At 35.7% G+C, this 17,893-nt stretch overlaps 1 protein-coding gene across 14 annotated transcripts in view; it reads right to left on the bottom strand.

The window, feature by feature from the left end:
* The window catches only part of mybpc1 (myosin binding protein C1), a 52,920-nt gene that overhangs the window by 23,539 nt on the left and 11,488 nt on the right, over positions 1 to 17,893 (bottom strand). For 3 of the 14 annotated variants that reach the window (XM_073838802.1, XM_073838797.1, XM_073838800.1), the window contains exons 3-14: positions 17,271 to 17,333; positions 15,472 to 15,747; positions 12,946 to 12,993; positions 11,753 to 11,794; positions 10,123 to 10,164; positions 9,337 to 9,447; positions 9,097 to 9,245; positions 8,888 to 9,005; positions 8,684 to 8,735; positions 6,501 to 6,557; positions 2,953 to 3,116; positions 1,200 to 1,332 (exon numbers count right to left, since the gene is read on the bottom strand). In XM_073838802.1, the coding sequence (XP_073694903.1) occupies positions 1,200 to 1,332; positions 2,953 to 3,116; positions 6,501 to 6,557; positions 8,684 to 8,735; positions 8,888 to 9,005; positions 9,097 to 9,245; positions 9,337 to 9,447; positions 10,123 to 10,164; positions 11,753 to 11,794; positions 12,946 to 12,993; positions 15,472 to 15,747; positions 17,271 to 17,333 (1,255 nt within the window). Of the gene's footprint in view, positions 1 to 1,199; positions 1,333 to 2,952; positions 3,117 to 6,500; positions 6,558 to 8,683; positions 8,736 to 8,887; positions 9,006 to 9,096; positions 9,246 to 9,336; positions 9,448 to 10,122; positions 10,165 to 11,752; positions 11,795 to 12,362; positions 12,624 to 12,945; positions 12,994 to 15,471; positions 15,748 to 17,270; positions 17,334 to 17,893 lie in introns of those variants that run through there. The other 11 variants (XM_073838803.1, XM_073838798.1, XM_073838811.1 and 8 more) reach the window with 10 other exon arrangements.

Genomic DNA, 17,893 nt, shown 5'->3' on the forward strand with positions numbered 1-17,893 from the left:
TTATACTGTACAACATGGCACTGAAAGCATCAGAACAGATTCATACAGCAAAAATGTGCTTACTCCTTTGGTTCACATATACAAGACAGTCCTGAGGACTGGCTGACTTACTTCCTATTACTTTATGGTGAACAGAGGAGCCAGAACAGCCGGAGCACAGGATGGAGAAGGTGGAAGTGGAGGTTATGGCAGACAGGTGGAATCACCATTGCATAACAGACAGAAAGGACAAATAGACATCATGCCTAGATCAAACAGGGCTGGAAGAGCTATTAGTGTTACACTTACTCTATGTAGAGAGAGAAAGAGAGAGAGAAGGAGAAAAAGAGAGAGTCCTCCAAAAAACAGGGAACACTGGGAGAGACATCACTGAAGATAAACAACCAGAAAACTGCACCAACCACCCAAATGGCTTTAATTTAGTTGAAATATGTTGCCTTAAGTTTCAAATAATGGAGTTTTCAGTTAAAATGACACCCAACAGATTTTCTACAACATTGTCTTTTACAATTATTAATAAATGAAGCAACAGGAATTACATTAACTACACCTGTGTTCATTTAGTCCTTGCATAATTTGTAAGATGTTTAGCGTTAAAATAAGAGAGATAAAATCTTACAAATAAGTAAAAATAAAAATTGTATATAATTTTTTTTAAATATGAAGAAAAAACTATTTATAATAATAACAAAACACCAAAAAAATTTGATTATTTTTTTAAATATTTGTGCAATATCACAATATTTCTGCTTAACATTGGAGATAAATATATGCATTTAATGTCCAAATATCAGCTTTTGCAACTCTATTAAAGTCCTGTGAGGGCGGTTGTGCCTTTTCCTGTACAGTTTACTGTTGTTAATTACTCATTGTACACTACATTGAAAACTTCAAATGTAGCTCAAGAGCTTCAAATTGGCCTTCAATCACATAACGTCCTTTTAACATTTCTGGAAGTTATCATAAGGCACAGATTAATGTTTAAAGAACGTTGTGTGTTTGCCGGGTATGAAATGCTGATGGTTCACTTGTGTGTCTAGCCATGTGTGTTTGTTGCAAACAGAGTCATTTCTGCATCCCCTGTGGCCAGCAAGCCAAAGAACACAATAAATGAAGGGTTTAGGCAGGTTGGTGTTTACAGAGGGTTTCACATGAGTGTGTTTCTGAATGGAGTTGTAAAAAGAAGAATGTTGACATACTTTGGAGTAGGGCGAATCTCTTGTCCGTTCTTGTACCATTTTAACTCCACAGTCGGGTCAGCAAGGTCCACGACTAACCGGATCTTTCCACCTTTGTCTGCCTGATATGCAGGTTCCAGTCTCTTGGCAAATGCTACAGTGAAGAGTTAAAGGAATAGTTCAGCCAAAAATGAAAAATCACTGAAAACCTCAGAACATCCAAGACGTAAATGATTGTATTTCTTCATCAAAACTGATTTGGAGAAATTTAGCTGATCAGTGGATCCTCTGCAGTGAATGGGTGCCGTCAGAATGAAAGTTCAAACAGCTGATAAAAACATCACAACAATCCACAAATAACCCTCTTGTCTCCTGTTGATCTTGATCTTTACTAGAAGCAATGGTTTGGTTAAAACGGCTTAAAGATTAGTTTTTCACTTTACAGGAAGTTAAAGGTGCCATAGAATGGAAAACTGTAATTACCTTGGCATAGTTGAATAATAACAGTTCTGTACATGCACTGTAAAAAGTTTTCACCAGATTTAACTTAAAAATCTAAGTTCAGCAGCTGCCTTAATTTTTTTTTAAAGTTAAATCAGCTTAAAACTACAAGTCATTTTAACTTCTTACAATAAAAATGAGTTGATTTAACTTGTGAGTTTAAATGACTTAAGTTGATTTAACTTAACATTTTAAGGCAGCAGCTAAACTTAAGTTTTTAAGTTGAAACTGGTGAAAACTTTTTACAGTGTGGACATGACATACTGTGAGTCTCAAACACCATCATTTCCGACCACTGAAAAATAGGCTAATCCTAACATAACAGCGACTATTACGTAAGAGTAATACGCCCCCAACATTTGCATAGCCCAATCATCAGACATTCTGCAGCTAAAAAAACAAAGGAAAGGAAAGGAGGTGAAGTGAGGCCAAGTAGGGGGTTGAGTTGGGGGTACGGTGCCCTGCTCAAGGGACTCACCTCAGTCGTGGAATTGAGGGTGAAGAGAGTGCTGTTTATTTACCTTCCCCACCGACAATCCCTGCCGGACCTGAGACTCGAACCTGCAACCTTTGGGTTACAAGTCCGACTCTCTAACCATTAGGCCACGGTTGCCCCATTTTCTTTTTCTTTTCTTTTTTTTTCTTTTTTTTTAAAGGAAAGGAGGAACAATAGCGAGGACAATAGCGAAAATGGCAGATCACGGGAATAAATGTTATGTTCCAGGTTGTGCAGGAGATGTTAAGTGCAGGGATGGTTGGTGTCTGTAACTTACTCAGAATTTATTCCGAGATTAAATATATATTTTCCTCCATGTGCTAGCTACTGAAATGAGCCGCTCTGTGAAACAGCCAATCAGAGCAGAGCTCATCATTATTATTCATGAACCTTCCAAATAAGGTAATAACAGACCATTTCATTCTAGGGACAAATCTTAGGGTTGTAAATGGACCTGCAAAACCGTTTATTGAGAATTTCAATTTAAAATATTGTTTCAATGCATTCTATGGCACCTTTAACTCATGGACTGGAGTCGTGAGAACTTTCATTCTGACGGCACCCATTTACTGCAGAGGATAGATTGGTGAGCAAGTGATGCAATGCAAATTTTCTTTAAATCTGTTCCGGTAAAAAAACAAACTCATTTACGTCCTTCATTTTGAATGCAGATGAATAACGTTTCAGCTGAAGAATTCTACATTTTACATTTCATCTGAACTAAAAAACTGCGCATTATCATGCAAAATAGACATCTAATAGAGTTTAAATCAGCACCTTCACTCTTTTTCTCTTCCTTTTTGGTTTTCTTCAGTCTTTTCAGCAGGCCTCTGAGATCGGTGATCCCATACGTAAAAGCAATCTTCTCGTATTCATCAGGTCGGGCGTTTTTCAAAATCTCCCACACATCCACCTCAGGAACTTCCTCTTGCTTGTGCTCCCTGACATCACAGAGCAGTAAGACAGTAAGAGGTCAGAGGTCATGGCTAGGGCTGTTCAACATGTGTTGAGGAACCAGGTCGCTATGTGGGAAGCTTTGATATGAGATTTATTATTTCTAGTTCCTCAAGACATGTCACACAAAGAGATGGGCTGGAGAACCTGCCTATGTCATTGGTAGCCTGTTACAGGGAGAGATGCCTCTCTAGATTTTAGCTAGACAGGGGTTGACATGATCAAGGAAGGGATGGTGCTGTGTTTATGACTGGGGACAAGTATTTAGTGAGGAGCTGCTGTACTACTTTTTAATTTCACTATGAACGGAAAGGATAAGGTCAGTAAATAGGGGAGAACATCGTGTTATCATGTGGTTAACACATGATCCTGCTAATGATGGATCTACAGACTAAAATCATTTGCTAAAAGAGAAGTGTGACATTTGTTTCAGTGTATTATTATGCCATTTATATTAGGAAGATTTATAATTAGGGCTGTCAATGTCAAATTAATTTAGTGCGGGTCTCAACATGCATTTTTAGAGGTTCTAACTGCTTTTTCCATAAGGATAAAAAAAAGTAAATAGAATAACAATTATAAAAAATATGCGGAGGGAGCATAATTATATAAGTGGTGTGCTGAAAATTAAATATATATAGATAAATAGACCAACAACAAAAACAATGACAGACATATTGAGGGACAGACAAACAGATAGATAGATAGATAGATAGATAGATAGATAGATAGATAGATAGATAGATAGATAGATAGATAGATAGATAGATAGATAGATAGATAGATAGATAATATTAGCACCCTTGGTAAATGTGAACAAAGGCGGCTGTGAAAATTAATCTGCATTGTTTATCTTTTTGATCTTTTATTAAAAAATTCACAAAATTCTAACATATCATTGAAGTAAAACAATTGAAAGTAGGGGAAAGCTCATATTATATATAAACAAAAGGTTTTCTCCAATGCATGTTGGCCACATATATTGGCACCCCTAAAAATTCTTATAAGTAAATTATCTCTTAAGTATATTCCCATTCATATTTACATTTTTAAGCACACCAGGGTGAAATTGTCCAGCCATGACTTCCTGTTCCACAGGATTATAAATATGAGGAACACACAGGCCAAATTCCCTTAATTATCCATCACAAAGAGTAAAACCAAAGAAATAGTTCTGATGTGCAGAACAACATTGTTGAGCTCCACAAAATAGAAGGTGGCTGTAAAAAAAAAAATGCAAAACCCCATTTTCTGCATCAGGGCAATATTTAAGAAGTTGCAATCAACTAAAGATGTTACAAATCTGCGTGGAAGAGGATGTGTGTCTATATTGTCCTAATGTCCTTGGCGTCAGAAACCATTCAAGTTCAAGAAAAATCCTTTTTGCTCATCCAAAAACAAACTCCAGCATATTCAGTTGGTTAGACACGACTGGAACTTAAAACGGGACTAGCTTCTATGATCAGATGAAACTGAAAAAGCCTTTTGGCAGCAAACCCATTAAATGGGTTTGGTACAAATAGGGATAATAAGTACCCCAGTACCCCACAGTTAAATATACTGCTGGATCTTTAATGTTGTGGGCCTGTTTTTCTGTCTGAAGTCCTGGACCATCTTGTTTAGATACATGGCATCATGGGTTCTATCAAATACCAACAGATATAATATCTAAAACTGACAGCCTCTGTTAGAAATCGTATAATGGGTCGTAGTTGGATCTTCCATCAGGACAATGATCCAAAACAAACTTCAAAATCAACACAAAATGTGTCACTGAGCAAAAAATGAACCTTCTGCCATGACCACCCTAGTCAACTGAAGAGAAGAGCTGGGAATCTGACAGATCTGGAGAGATTCTGTATGAAGAAATGGTTTTTGATCTCTTGTCAGGTGTTCTCCAAACTCATCAGGCATTATAGGAGAAAACTCAGAGCTGTTATCTTGGGAAAAGGACGTTGCGATAATTGGGTGCCAATAATTGTGGCCAACGTGAACTGGAGAAAAACATTTATTCCATAATGAGATTTCCCTCCACTTTCAATTGTTTTACTTCAAAGATAGGTTCAAATTTTTTGTACTTTTTTTGAATAAAAGATGAAAAGGATAAACCATGCAAAAAAAAATTCACAGCCAACTTTGGTCATATTTACCAAGGGTGCCAATATTTATGGAGGACGCTGTAGATAGACAGATAGTGACTAAACAAATTACATTTTTGTTCATTATTATAATAATATAATACAACAGCCTTAATTATAATTCAGAACTAATATTTATAATAATCTATTGACTCTTTCCTATAGCTTAAACCCATCTCTTTGCAGGATTTCTATCTAAACACATTCAACAATGTAGTTGTTTTCATCTATGTTAGGGTTAGAAGTCAGGGTTTATTATTAGGAGTGAATATTGTTGTTATACATGATCACAGACGTTACACATGATCAGGGTGTGAGATGGTTAAATTAGTCAGCATCCGTTTTTGTCATTCAGCCCTCTTCTTACACAGACATTTCCCTGAATGTCCAGAGGTCACATGATTATTTTCATGTTTTAATGTGTGTTTTAAATCTGTAGTTGTTCAGGCAAGTATTAAGAACACCGAAGGTTTGCAGTTGCAGTTGTGCGTCTTGTTTCTCGAGTATAAATCAAGATTCCATTAACAAAAGTAGCGATAACACTATTTCACAGCTTCATGTAGAAGTGTTCCATCAACAGCTCGTAAACGAGTGGAAAACATTCCCGTTCCGTCAGGTTGTTTCCATCATTTGTGAGTGTTGCTGAATCTTTAATGAACGCTGTCTTTAAATAAAGTGTTACCGGACTACAGTAGGCCAACACTCTTGCTGATAAAGTTCCTGTTCAGGTCATGCTTGGGAAGCTAAAGGATTATAATACTTACCAGTGATAACGTCTAATCGTTTAATTACCTATGATACTAACCTGCCTTGTCTGAAAGCGTAGAGAAGAAAAAAAGAGAGAAGCCAAGATAATTTTCTAACTTTTTTTCCATTATGCAGGAGTTTAACTTCTGATATTTAGCTAATAACAGAACAACCTCATTAAAAAAAAAAGCTGCTCCAAAAATAAGGCTGTGCACTTTGTGTGAATCCAGTATTTCATTGATGTTGGCAGCAAAATGCACTCTTCTTCATATGCCAGAATATGAACACAAATATTGCTTTCCACATTACAGGATGGCTAAATATTTGAGGAAATCATTTATATTAAGAGTGTAAAAAGATACTGTTTGATCTTAAAAACAGTGTAGAAGAAAGTGTGAAGAAAAAGACACCCCTGCCAGGGCTTAAGAAAATAAAAAATAATAAGAAAGAATGGGTCCCCTTGGGATACCAGACTGGAGTTCTCACCTATGTTTGAGAAGCCCACTAAAGTCAAGCTCGCCTGCATCTTCTTGGCCTTCGCTGCTGTTGTTCACAAGAGATTAATGGAAAGTGAATCAGAAAAGTCACAAACATCAAAATCAAACAATGCTAAAAGAACAACGCAACAGCCTGCAATCTCTGCATCCGGGCGAATGTAGGATTGAGGTGTACACAATAACATTTCGCATTGTGGCCGGGTGCGAAAGCACTGGCGTTTGGCGAACTGATTTGTGTACAAGCTACCAAGGGTGAGCCTATGGTGGTCTCATGACTGCTTCTCCCAATGGTACTTTGGGAGAACAGTATGAGCTTGGATAGTTTGCGTTGCTTTCTAATACATTGTTGGGGTGGAAGTTCCCGGTGCAAGCGTTGGCCTTTGAGCAGTTCAACACATTCGTTTGGTTGGTTGGTTGGTTTGGTCGACGGTTTGATATTTTTGACAAACTGAGAACTTTCTGGTAATCCAGTCCTTCAACAAACCATGTTTATCTACATAGGTTTGTTGAGGATTACTGGAGCAGAAGTCCTGTTTTAATTGATTAAACATTCACAGAGAAGATCTTCTGGCATTTGAATGCAACATTTATGCTGGAAATCGAGTATGATTTCATTCTAAATGATATTATAACATAAATACATGCTATATCACTGATACATTTCCTACCTGGTCTCATGACGAAAACGCACCTCTGGGAACTTTTTCGCAAAACGCAAAATACATACCAATAAGTACATATCACTGCAGTTTCCAACTGAAATTAACAGAAAAGTGAGCACTTGTAATTGTTTCATACACAGTCATGATTACAGCTCCATTTGTTTCGCTTTCTGGATGTAACAAGCTCGGTAACTCAGCTAGCACGGAATTGCACTTAGAAAGCGAAATCCTTGGGTATGAATCTCGTCGACTCACGATGATAGAGCTGAAATTGCAAAACAAGCTAAAACGGCATGCTTGCTATTGTGTTTTTATGTCAAATTCGCTTAGTTTTAGGTGTAGTGCAGATGGTACGTTATTTTAAAACATCATGGAGCGAGTTACAGCACCAATCAACGTCAAAACCAACATTACATAAAACGTACCATATGTATGTTCATCTGTTCCGGGGCAAAACTCAAACACTCTTTTAGTGACACCCAGTGTACATTTCACATCGAATATATCGAAAAATTTCCCACAGGTGCGTTTTCGTATTAAGACCAGGTTGAAAATTTCACCTATTTGTGCTGTGAAAAAAATGAACTGCTTAATAATATGTAGAAATGGTCTAAGAGCGTACAGTAACATTATCATTATTTATAACTATTTTATTATTGATTTCATTACTTGCTATTTTTCTGAACATTGCTATGGAAGCCCGTTTCCGCCATGAATAAAAATTCAAGAAAGGTAATTGTAATCTCACAAATTTGACTTTTTTTCTTGCAATTACGAGTTTACATCTCGCAATTGTGACTTTTTTCGTAGAAATGCGTGATACAAACTTTTTTCTTAGAATTGTGAGATATAAAGTTGCAATTCTGCGAAATAATGTCAGAACTGTGAGATATAAATTCGCAATTGCTAGTTATAAATCTCACAATTCTGACTTTTTTCTCACAGTTGCGAGTTTACATCTCACAGTTCGGACTTTTTTTCTCAGAATTGTGAGATGTAACTCCCACTAGTGTGTTATAAAGTCAAAATTGCGAGATATAAACTCTCAATTCTGGGAAATAAAGTCGCAATTCTGAAAAAATAAGGTCAGAATTGCAAGATATAAACTGACAATTGTTACTTTTTTCTCAGAATTGTGAGTTTATATCTCACAATTGTGACTTTTTTCTCTTTTGTGACTTTATAACACACAGTTATGAGTTATCAAGTGAGAATTGTGAGATATTAACTCAGTTCTGAGAACATATTTTTTATATAACACAATTCTAAGAAAAGTCAGAATTCTGACTTCATTTCTCAGAAATGAAAGTTTCTATCTCGCAATTGTGACTTTATAACACAAAAAAATAAAAAAAGTCAGAACTGCGAGATGTAAACTCGCAACTGTGAGGAAAAAAGTTTGAATTGTGACTTTTTAAATAGGTTTTATTCTTGCAGAAACAGGCTTTCATATATTGCTTTAAATTTCTCTTAATAAAGATCATTTTCGGGGAGGATGTTCCCCTTTTACCTTCTTTTGAAAGCTGAGCGGATATCAATGCTTTGAGAACCCTCTGCGACTTCTGAAAAAAAAAAAAACAGTAAATGGATAAAATGTACACTACCGTTCAAAAGTTTGGGTTCAGTACGATTTTTTGATCAGTTCAATTTAAAATCATACTTTTGAACAGTAGTATTGGCAATTATGTTTGTTGTGTTGAATCAAAAAACAAACCTTTGACCTCCAGGTCAAAAGAGCAGCTATCAAATTTGTCTTTGTAGTTGACCTCACATCTGTAATTCCCTGCATAGTTCTCCTTCGCCTTTATAATGTGCATCTCAAAGGTGTGAATCTACAGCAGAGGGAAAATCAGTGCATGTTGCGAGAAGAATTGGAAAGTTATGCAAATGCTTCTTTATGATACATTGTTTGAGCGGGATCACCTTGGTAAAGCGATCAAAAGATTCTTTAAGTTGTAGATGCTTCCCAGTCTTGCTAGCCAGATCCATCCATTTGCCCTTGAACCACTTAATGGTTGGTTTACGAAGCAAGTCTTTGGCCTCCACCTTTGCAACGAAGGAGATGTCTCCACCTTTCAAATAACAATGTAATGAATGTTTTTGATAATGATGTTCATAAGCTTGAGAATGAATAGGAACTGTTAAAAAGGTGCGTTTACTGACCTACATTGATGGAACCACTCTGAGGCTGTTCAATTAAAAGAGTTGAGAGCGGTGGACTGTCAACCTGTTTGTCAATCTCCTCAGGAGGCTGTCCATCCTCCATAGACCAGACTGACCGATTAGGAGAAAGAACACACTTACCACACTCGTACATTTTTGGTGAATTTATAATAACTTTCATTTTCATTTGCATGTAATACTTTCTTTTTGATATTCAGATGTCATATAAATTTGTTCATGAAAGTTATTATAAAATATGTTTTAAATCCATATATCTTACAATCATCCAATTGCCTTAACTAACACACACACACAAGTACTCAACAAACACACAGTGACACATTATCATCACACATTGCTGCAACAAAGCAACATGGAAAGCATAAAGACACTGAACAATGACCTTTAAGAGGGAAAAGAGAGAATCGGTTAACATATGTAAATAGACATCGTGTAGCAAAATCATTTCGGAAAATCTTCACATTGCTCAATGAGATTTCACAGATGTTTTTAGTCGATGATCAATGATGAGATTAAATCTTTTCTAAAGATTCATCCATTCATTTCCCCATGGAGTGTGAAAAGGCAGATGACCTCCAAAACCCCTAGAGTTTCTTTCAAGATGGGGTTTGGAAATGCTCTGGCCAAATGTACCCATGTGCTGGTTTCATTTGGCCGTCCATTGTGGGGAAATTAGACACTAGAAAGCGTCTTATGACTAAACTGCAGCCTGTGTTTCTGGCTTCTAGGGATCAGTTAAAGCGTCTACTGTAGTTATAGAATTACCTGAGTCTTTTCTCCCCCTGGTTGACTCAGGGTCGCTATCATCTAAACAGAGACAGAGAGAAATTTACAGCATATTGTAAGAAATATTACTGTAAAGTCCATTGCGGCAACACGCTGTAACACACAATGGCACACAATCCCACATATAAAACATGAACAGAAAGCAGGAACAGATTGTTAATGGCATGCTCTTTAAGGAAGTCTGACATAATGGTTGTGTTGTTCCATACATGTTCAACTGTCTTTTCAGGAAAGTCTGTGCTTAGAATATTTGTACAGCGGAGATCAAAATTAAAGAACAACCTATAATTTCTTAAATGTCAAGATCACTGCTTAGTGCTGTTTGGAGTTTTTAAAACATATTTCACAGTATAAAAACTGAAATGAGATCTAAATTAGAGAACACTTGCAGATACCTCCAAGTTATTGGTGTTAATCTGAAACCTGGTGCTAATTTCCTTAATTATATGATGAACCCTATTTAACTGGAATAAAAAGTCCACTCTGCAGTGATCAAGCCACTCATCAGCAGACAGAATCAAAAGGCTAAGCTCATCTTTGTTGAGGAGCATGTTGTGCTGAGAGAGAAGAACTGGTCCAAAGTGCACTTTAGCGATAAGAAGTAGTTAAATTGTTGTCGGTTTGATGGGAAACAAGACTGAATCCCAAGTGTGTAAAAAAAAGTTGGGCCTCTTATACAGCTGCATTCTTGAAGGTGCTTCATGAAGCCATAGAAGAACCTTTTTATCTAAATGGCTCCATAAAGAACCTTTAACATCTGAAGAACCGTTCTGTTTCACAAAAGGTTCTTTGTGGCAAATAAGGGTCTTCAGATTTTAAAAAGGTAAACAAGAAATGGTTTCTTAAAGTACCTTTGACTGAATGGTTCCTTGTGGAACCAAAAATGGTTCTTCTATGGTATTGCTTGAAGAACCTTTTGAAGCACCTTTATTTTTAAGAGTGTACATGGCAGGGTGAGTGCAAATATTTATCAACCTCCTTCAGCAATATTTGGCTCCTTCCCTACAAGCATCTCCCAATCAGCTTGCAATTTTCTTGCAAGACAATGCTTGAAGACCAAAGTTTTGATCTCGATTGAAAATCTCTAGAAAATCCTTTGCGACAAAGTTACAGCTAAGAAACCCACAAGAGAGTGAAAGAAGAGTGGACCAAGAGCAGCGCAGACTGAGAAGCTAGTGATGTCCCAAAATTTTAATTATAATCTTTGTTCATGCTACAGTGGTTACTGTTCTCTAATTTTGATCACAGTGTTTTCCACAAAACATTTTGAGCGATGAAGATTAACCATATTTCAGAAAAAAAAATCTAGTATTTATAGATTGCTCTCTAGTTTTGATCTCTTAATTTTGATTAGCCTAGTTTTAGTTTCTTAAAATTCTTTAAAATTTAACAAACATGACAATTAATATTATAATATTTTAGCAGTGCTTTATGCCATAAAAATATGTATATTGCAAATTCCCTTAGAGGAGTTTATGTTGGAAAGTGTTACACTGAAAGTAAATGTAAATTCAAAGGGAAAGGCTCTTATAGTCACATTTAATCTAAAAAAAAAAACATATCTCTGGGTAGAAAGTAATGGGGGCATTAATTAGTAAAAGACTCTTACTAGGAAGGTCAATAGAAAGTTTCTTGGGAGTGCTGCCATCCTCTGTGAAAGAAAACAAAATATTATTTATTATGAGTATCTGTTTTTGCCAAGTGGAACGGCTGTTTATTGGCCTAAAACAATTTAATGAATACGTTCAATTTAATATAGCATTGCATATTTAGATTTTCTTCCTTTTTGAATTCCTTTTCCTTAATTTTGCATTTTAATTTTACAATACACATAAACTGTGTTAAAACATATGCAAAAACGTGAATTATGCAATTTTGTACAAGCATTATGTGTATAAATGCTGTATACGCAACAGATGTCTTCTGCATCTCTTCCTTTATATAGATATGAATCTATATTATATAAAGGGTCTAAATGCTTGTAGGAATCAGACAAAAATCACAAACATTAACTGCGTGTGTTTTTGCACATACGTTCCTTTGCAAGTTTCAACCACATTTTTAGTCCAATCTTTACCTGGTAATCTTTAATCTTTACATCCTCTGAAGTATTTCCTTTATTTTGAATTTCAAAGGTCACCTGACACTTTTATAGCAGCACCATTAGTAAAGAAGTGTAAACAGTGATTTGATGAGAATGGGTCGCCATGGTTACCAACCTGCTGGAGGTGGAGGTGATGGGGTGCTGGCGGTGACATCATCATCTTTATCTGAAATAAAGGTGTGATTGACACATAGACCCACCTATCACTGAACTCCATTTCCAGCCGTAGACCACACACAGCATGCATACATACACTTTAAACTCAACATGAACCAACTTACAGGTGAAAGATGGATTGCTGGGAATGATTTGGACAGGCATGACAGGAGTGATATGTGGCTTTGTTGTGGCTGTGTATACGTGTGGAAGGATGAAGTGTGATACGAGTGTGTTTTGCAAGACAGAAGCGATGCTTATCTGATGGCCTGCCAGGCCATGAAGCAGCACACATGTGGATGGAAGGAAGTGTGAGGTTATATTTTGGCTTGCCGGTGAAACCCATGAGCATTATTTCGCAATACACCGAGAAAAGCTATGCTTTTATTCATTTCAGAAGTTTCATTTTGTTGCTACAGCAACTTTATGTGGCCTGAATGTCTAAATACGTCAATTATTAAAGCTTCAGAGAAAACATAGCACATATACACACACAAAACACTGACTGATATACTTCTCTGTCCTTCATTGGCATACAATACCTTTTACAGGGGTAGCTATTGACTCAGCAGACTTCTTCATTGAAGATACTGATCAGTATAAATGCAAGTGTTAGTGGACACAAATACAGATATACTACTTATAAACTAGATTACAACATCTCAGACATGTCTTACTCTTTTTGAACTTGCTGTGGGATTTACATCACACACATGCATGCTAGAGGTCACATGTCTTACAGGCACAGAGCATTAAAGACTACAAAAAGTAGAATTAAATGTAACATTTGCATCATAAAATTTAAACAAGTGGAGAATCTCCTGTGAAGGAGGTTAAAGTGAAAGACATCTTTGATTCTTTGGATGATAGTGAGAGATCTGGTAGAAACACCGGGGTCAAAACATGTGGTGCCGCATGGGATATTAGACGAGTTAGACAAGTTAGACAAGTTTGAACATCTCTAATAGGTTCAACAAAGCAAAATCTAATGGAAAATGCTGGTTATTAATGCTTCGGTTAATGTCAGTGATTAAGAAAGTTTGTGCTAATTTTAACTTTGTCGGCTGACTCGGCTCCACATGTGTTTGACCCAAACCGTACGCAACTTGCAATGCTGGGGAGAATATACTAAGCAATCTTACTTAAGCACATTTTTTTAGCAATTTATCAGTAGTGCAATTGTTTTTTTCCAACAAGAATTGATGTGCTGTAACGAAAAAAGAAATAAAAAAACATATACAGTAGTCAACATTCAAAGTGGATCAAAACATTTCATCAATGTTGTCCTAAAACCAAAACAATACCCGTTCTTATCTTAGGTGACTTTTTTGATCCACTTCAAATGTTGCCTACTGTATATACAGTAAAGAATTGATGTAGTTTAAAGAAAGAGAGAATTCAAGAAAAAATATTGTTGTATTGTTACTGTTACTGTTGTTTCTGTGTGATTTTTTTCAGTAAAAGTTTTACACAAGAATGAAGACTTAAAAAAAGATAATATGGAGAAAAAAGCTCCTTTAAGGTCATATTGCAGTTGTCATTTAGTTTTGTGTTTGTGTGGTGCTGCATTCATGCAAATAATAATCAGTATAAGTCCAAATTGCTTTGTTTTTAATTTGTTTATTGGTTTTTATTATTCTTAATATTATTAGTTAAATGTAATGTCCGTTAATGTATGTCCTTAAAGGAATAGTTCACCCAAAAATGAAAATTACCCCATGATTTACTCATCCTCAAGCCATTCTGGGTGTATATGACTTTCTTTTTTTCAGATGAATACAATCAGAGATGTATTAAAGCTTTAAATGGGAGTGAATGGGTGTTGAGATTTTGAAACCTAAAAAAGTGCATCCATCCATCATAAAAAGTGACTCCAGGTGAATAAATAAATAAGCAAAACAATGCATTTTTTGTAAGAAAATTATTAAATATATTATAAATATAAATATTTGAAATAAGAATATATTTTTCTTACACACACACACATCAATTTGCTTCAGAAGGCCTATGTTAACCCCCAGAGCTGTGTGGAATACTTCTTATAATGGATGATGCACTTTATTGGACTTCAGAATCTCAACAGCCATTCACTGCCATTAGGTTGGAAGAGCCAGGATATTTTTCAGTGTAACTCTGTATTCATCTGAAAGAAGAGAATCATTTTCGGGTGAACTTTCCCTTTAAGTTCAAAAATTCTGTTTTTTTTTTTGTTTGTTTGTTTTTGTTTTTTTTCATGCACCTGTGAAATTTGAGATTTTGGGCTTTTTGGTGTTTCATAAAGTGTTTAGACTAGTGGAAAGAAAACATCCAAATGACACTGTTAAGTGTTTCTTTTATAGCACTTCATCTATTTGTGTCAATAGATTTCAATTACAATGCATATTTTTAAAGGCCGTTTTCTCAAAATGAGTTTTTTTTCTCCTGCACTGAGCTATAAATCTCCACTTCAGTAGCACTTACACACACCAAACTTTACATTTTTATTCCTGTCTATATCCTGAAGGTTTTTACAGAGGGATTTGTTCATATATAATTTGCTTTATTTTATACAACATTTTATTCCTCAAAAAATTGTAAAATTGTAAAAAAAAAAAAAAAAATATATATATATATATATATATATATATATATATATATAGTTTCCTGTCTGTTCTAAGTTTTTTTTCTGAATTATGGAGTGACAAAATGAGATACCCAAAATTCCCTTTGTAAAAACCTTTGACTCTAATATGGCAAAAAAAAAAAAATAATAATTTAACAAGAATTTTGAAACTGACTTTATCCAGTGTTTAGATTTTTGTTCTAGAAATGTATGCAAATAAGCACATATATCATTAAATAATGCCTCATTTGCATATTTAAACATTTTAGAAAACTTATAATGCAAAACATGTTTGCAATGATCAATGTAATCAATTAACTGGGGAAGTAAGGTCATAACTATTAGTTGTTGTTTTTTTACGATTCATGATTTTTGTTGTTTATATGTAGCTTTGCAAACTAGTTTCTAAGTAGCTTCCCCAACACTGACAAGTTGCTTTTGGGGTTTTACTCTTAGAAATACTTACCAGGAACTTTTGAGGTTCTGGGTTCCTCTTCTTTTACCTCAGTCACCTCGACACGCTTCTGAGCCTTTGTTGGCGCTGGTTCATTGTGCCCGTTCTCTACAGGCTCTGTCACTATTGGCTGTGGGTCTGTGACCTCACCCTCTACTGGCTCTATTTCAGTCACCACAATTACTACAGGCTGTGGCTGAGGGGCCCCAGCAGCAGGTATGGGCACGGCTGCCTCTGGTTCTGTGACAGTCACTATGGCCTCTGTGTCTTTGGTGGCCACTTTAGCCTCTGTACAGCAAACACAGCCAGGCTAGAGCAGCAAGACTTCAGAAAGCCAACTTTAACCCAAAATGCTTACACATGCACGCACTCACATAGATGTAGAGTGACTGGTCAAATAAGTGCATTATAAAAATGAGTCAAATTTGTGTGTGGTTTGATATACATATTTTGGGCCATTCTACAGAATTGGTTCAAAGTCAGTTTTGTCAAATTTAGTTTGTATGCAAACTGTATAATATCCAAGGTACACATTTCTAGTAACTGCAGTTAATTCTCCTATTTTATTTTCAGAAATTTGTGGAATATTTTTTCTCTCCCAACTACCGAAACAGAAATATATCATTTCATAAGAAGAGTTACAATGACCTATTAAGATTTTGCTTACATCTTCCTTACAAATATATATATATTTTCCATTTTATTAAAACGTTTTCAGATGTAAATCAGTAACAATTACAATTTTAACAATATTTCAACTGTGATTTATGAGATTCATTGTATTTTGAATCCAATTTTTCTTTGTAAAAGGCAAAAAGTTGATCATACTGATTTTAAACTTAAGGATTTATTGTTCTGAATCTACACTGAACCAAAACTATCAGAACATCTTTTTATTTTGACAAAACATCCCATGTTTCTGCACATTTTCGGTAGTGACAGTAATGTTTTGGTAGCGACCACAGCACATTACAAAATTTTAACTTACTAAAATACTACAAATTTACATAACTGTACTAAAATTGTCTTTATTTCCTCCAAATAAAAAAAATTATGGTGTTCCCTTTTGTCACTACCGAAACAATGTCATGTTTCGACTGTTACGGTAGTGACAATTTTATGGGATAAATGCTTTTTAAATGTTTTTTTGGTTGTGGGACAGCAGTTTACACCAATTCTGTAGAATGGCCCATTTATTTAGATTTTTTTGGCATTTTATGGCAAGTGACCAAAAGAGATCACATAACTGTACATCTATGAAAATGTAAATCCCAAAAGAAGCAAAGTACAACAGGCTCTGCAAGCATCTACTTGTGTAGTATACAAATATTTTACAAAATTTCTAAATATGTTTTAAGTACATTTGTGTGTATGTGTATGAATTTTGTACATAAACAGCGCAGTAAACTGTTGATGCCTGCACAGATGTCCTTTGCTTCTTTTCATATACTGTACCTTCACATCAAACTTCTCGATACACAGATGTGCATTTGCACAAAAAAAAATCCTGCCATCCATAAACTATAATAAGCATTAGTACTGACACAGGTGAGTAGGTGTGGAGCATTCATTTGTGTATGTCAGTGTGAACCCTTCTAAGTGTGTGTGTACTGTAGTTTGTACGCTTGTAGTTTGTGTGTTGATTTACCTGAACTGTTGTGATAATTTGGTGGAAATCACAGTGGAACAAACACAAACACTCTCACACACGTGAGGTAAGAGTGCCGTGGGTGAAACTGAGAAGCGAAAGAAACCAAAGGAAAGGGAATAGAGGAGCAGTGAGGGGGGTAAACACATGGTTGAACACCTACCTTTCGGGGTAATCACAACCGAATTCTCAGATGGGCCGTCACCAGAGTCTGGGGCAACATTCTCTGAGTATATGACAGACATAGCGGAGGAATGCAAGTGCCTCTTTCAAAGCATGAAGCGTCAGCAACACATACAGACATACATACATGCATATGCTGAAGGACAGGAGACAATATACTCACTCACAGACACTTATACACATTTATATACAGATACATATAAATGTTATCAGACAAACAGTAGGCCTCATTTACAAAACACAAGCAAAAGAAACTTCTGCTTGTCTTTCATAAAAGAAGTCCGCTGTCAGGACAGGGGAATATGGAGAACTCCTCAAAACATTTCTGTTTTGGAGAGTGAAAGAAAATGATCTCTGAAGCGTGAAATGGACATCATTCAACATTTAGTTGTTTTTTTTTTTTGTCAATTATTTAGGCCTATATAGAGTTTCTTTCTATCATTGGCTGTAAATAGAAGAAGTATAATACCAAATATGTCCAGACGCTACCCATGTGATTTGTCAAGCCAGAAGCTTGACAAATTTGAATCCGAAGCCAAAAATCATTCTAGAACCTTAAATGAGAAGTGTATCAGCGCACGCTTAACACAGGCCTTAAATGTC

The sequence above is a fragment of the Garra rufa genome, chromosome 4 (assembly GCF_049309525.1).
Source record: "Garra rufa chromosome 4, GarRuf1.0, whole genome shotgun sequence".
Classification (NCBI taxonomy): Eukaryota; Metazoa; Chordata; class Actinopteri; order Cypriniformes; family Cyprinidae; genus Garra; species Garra rufa.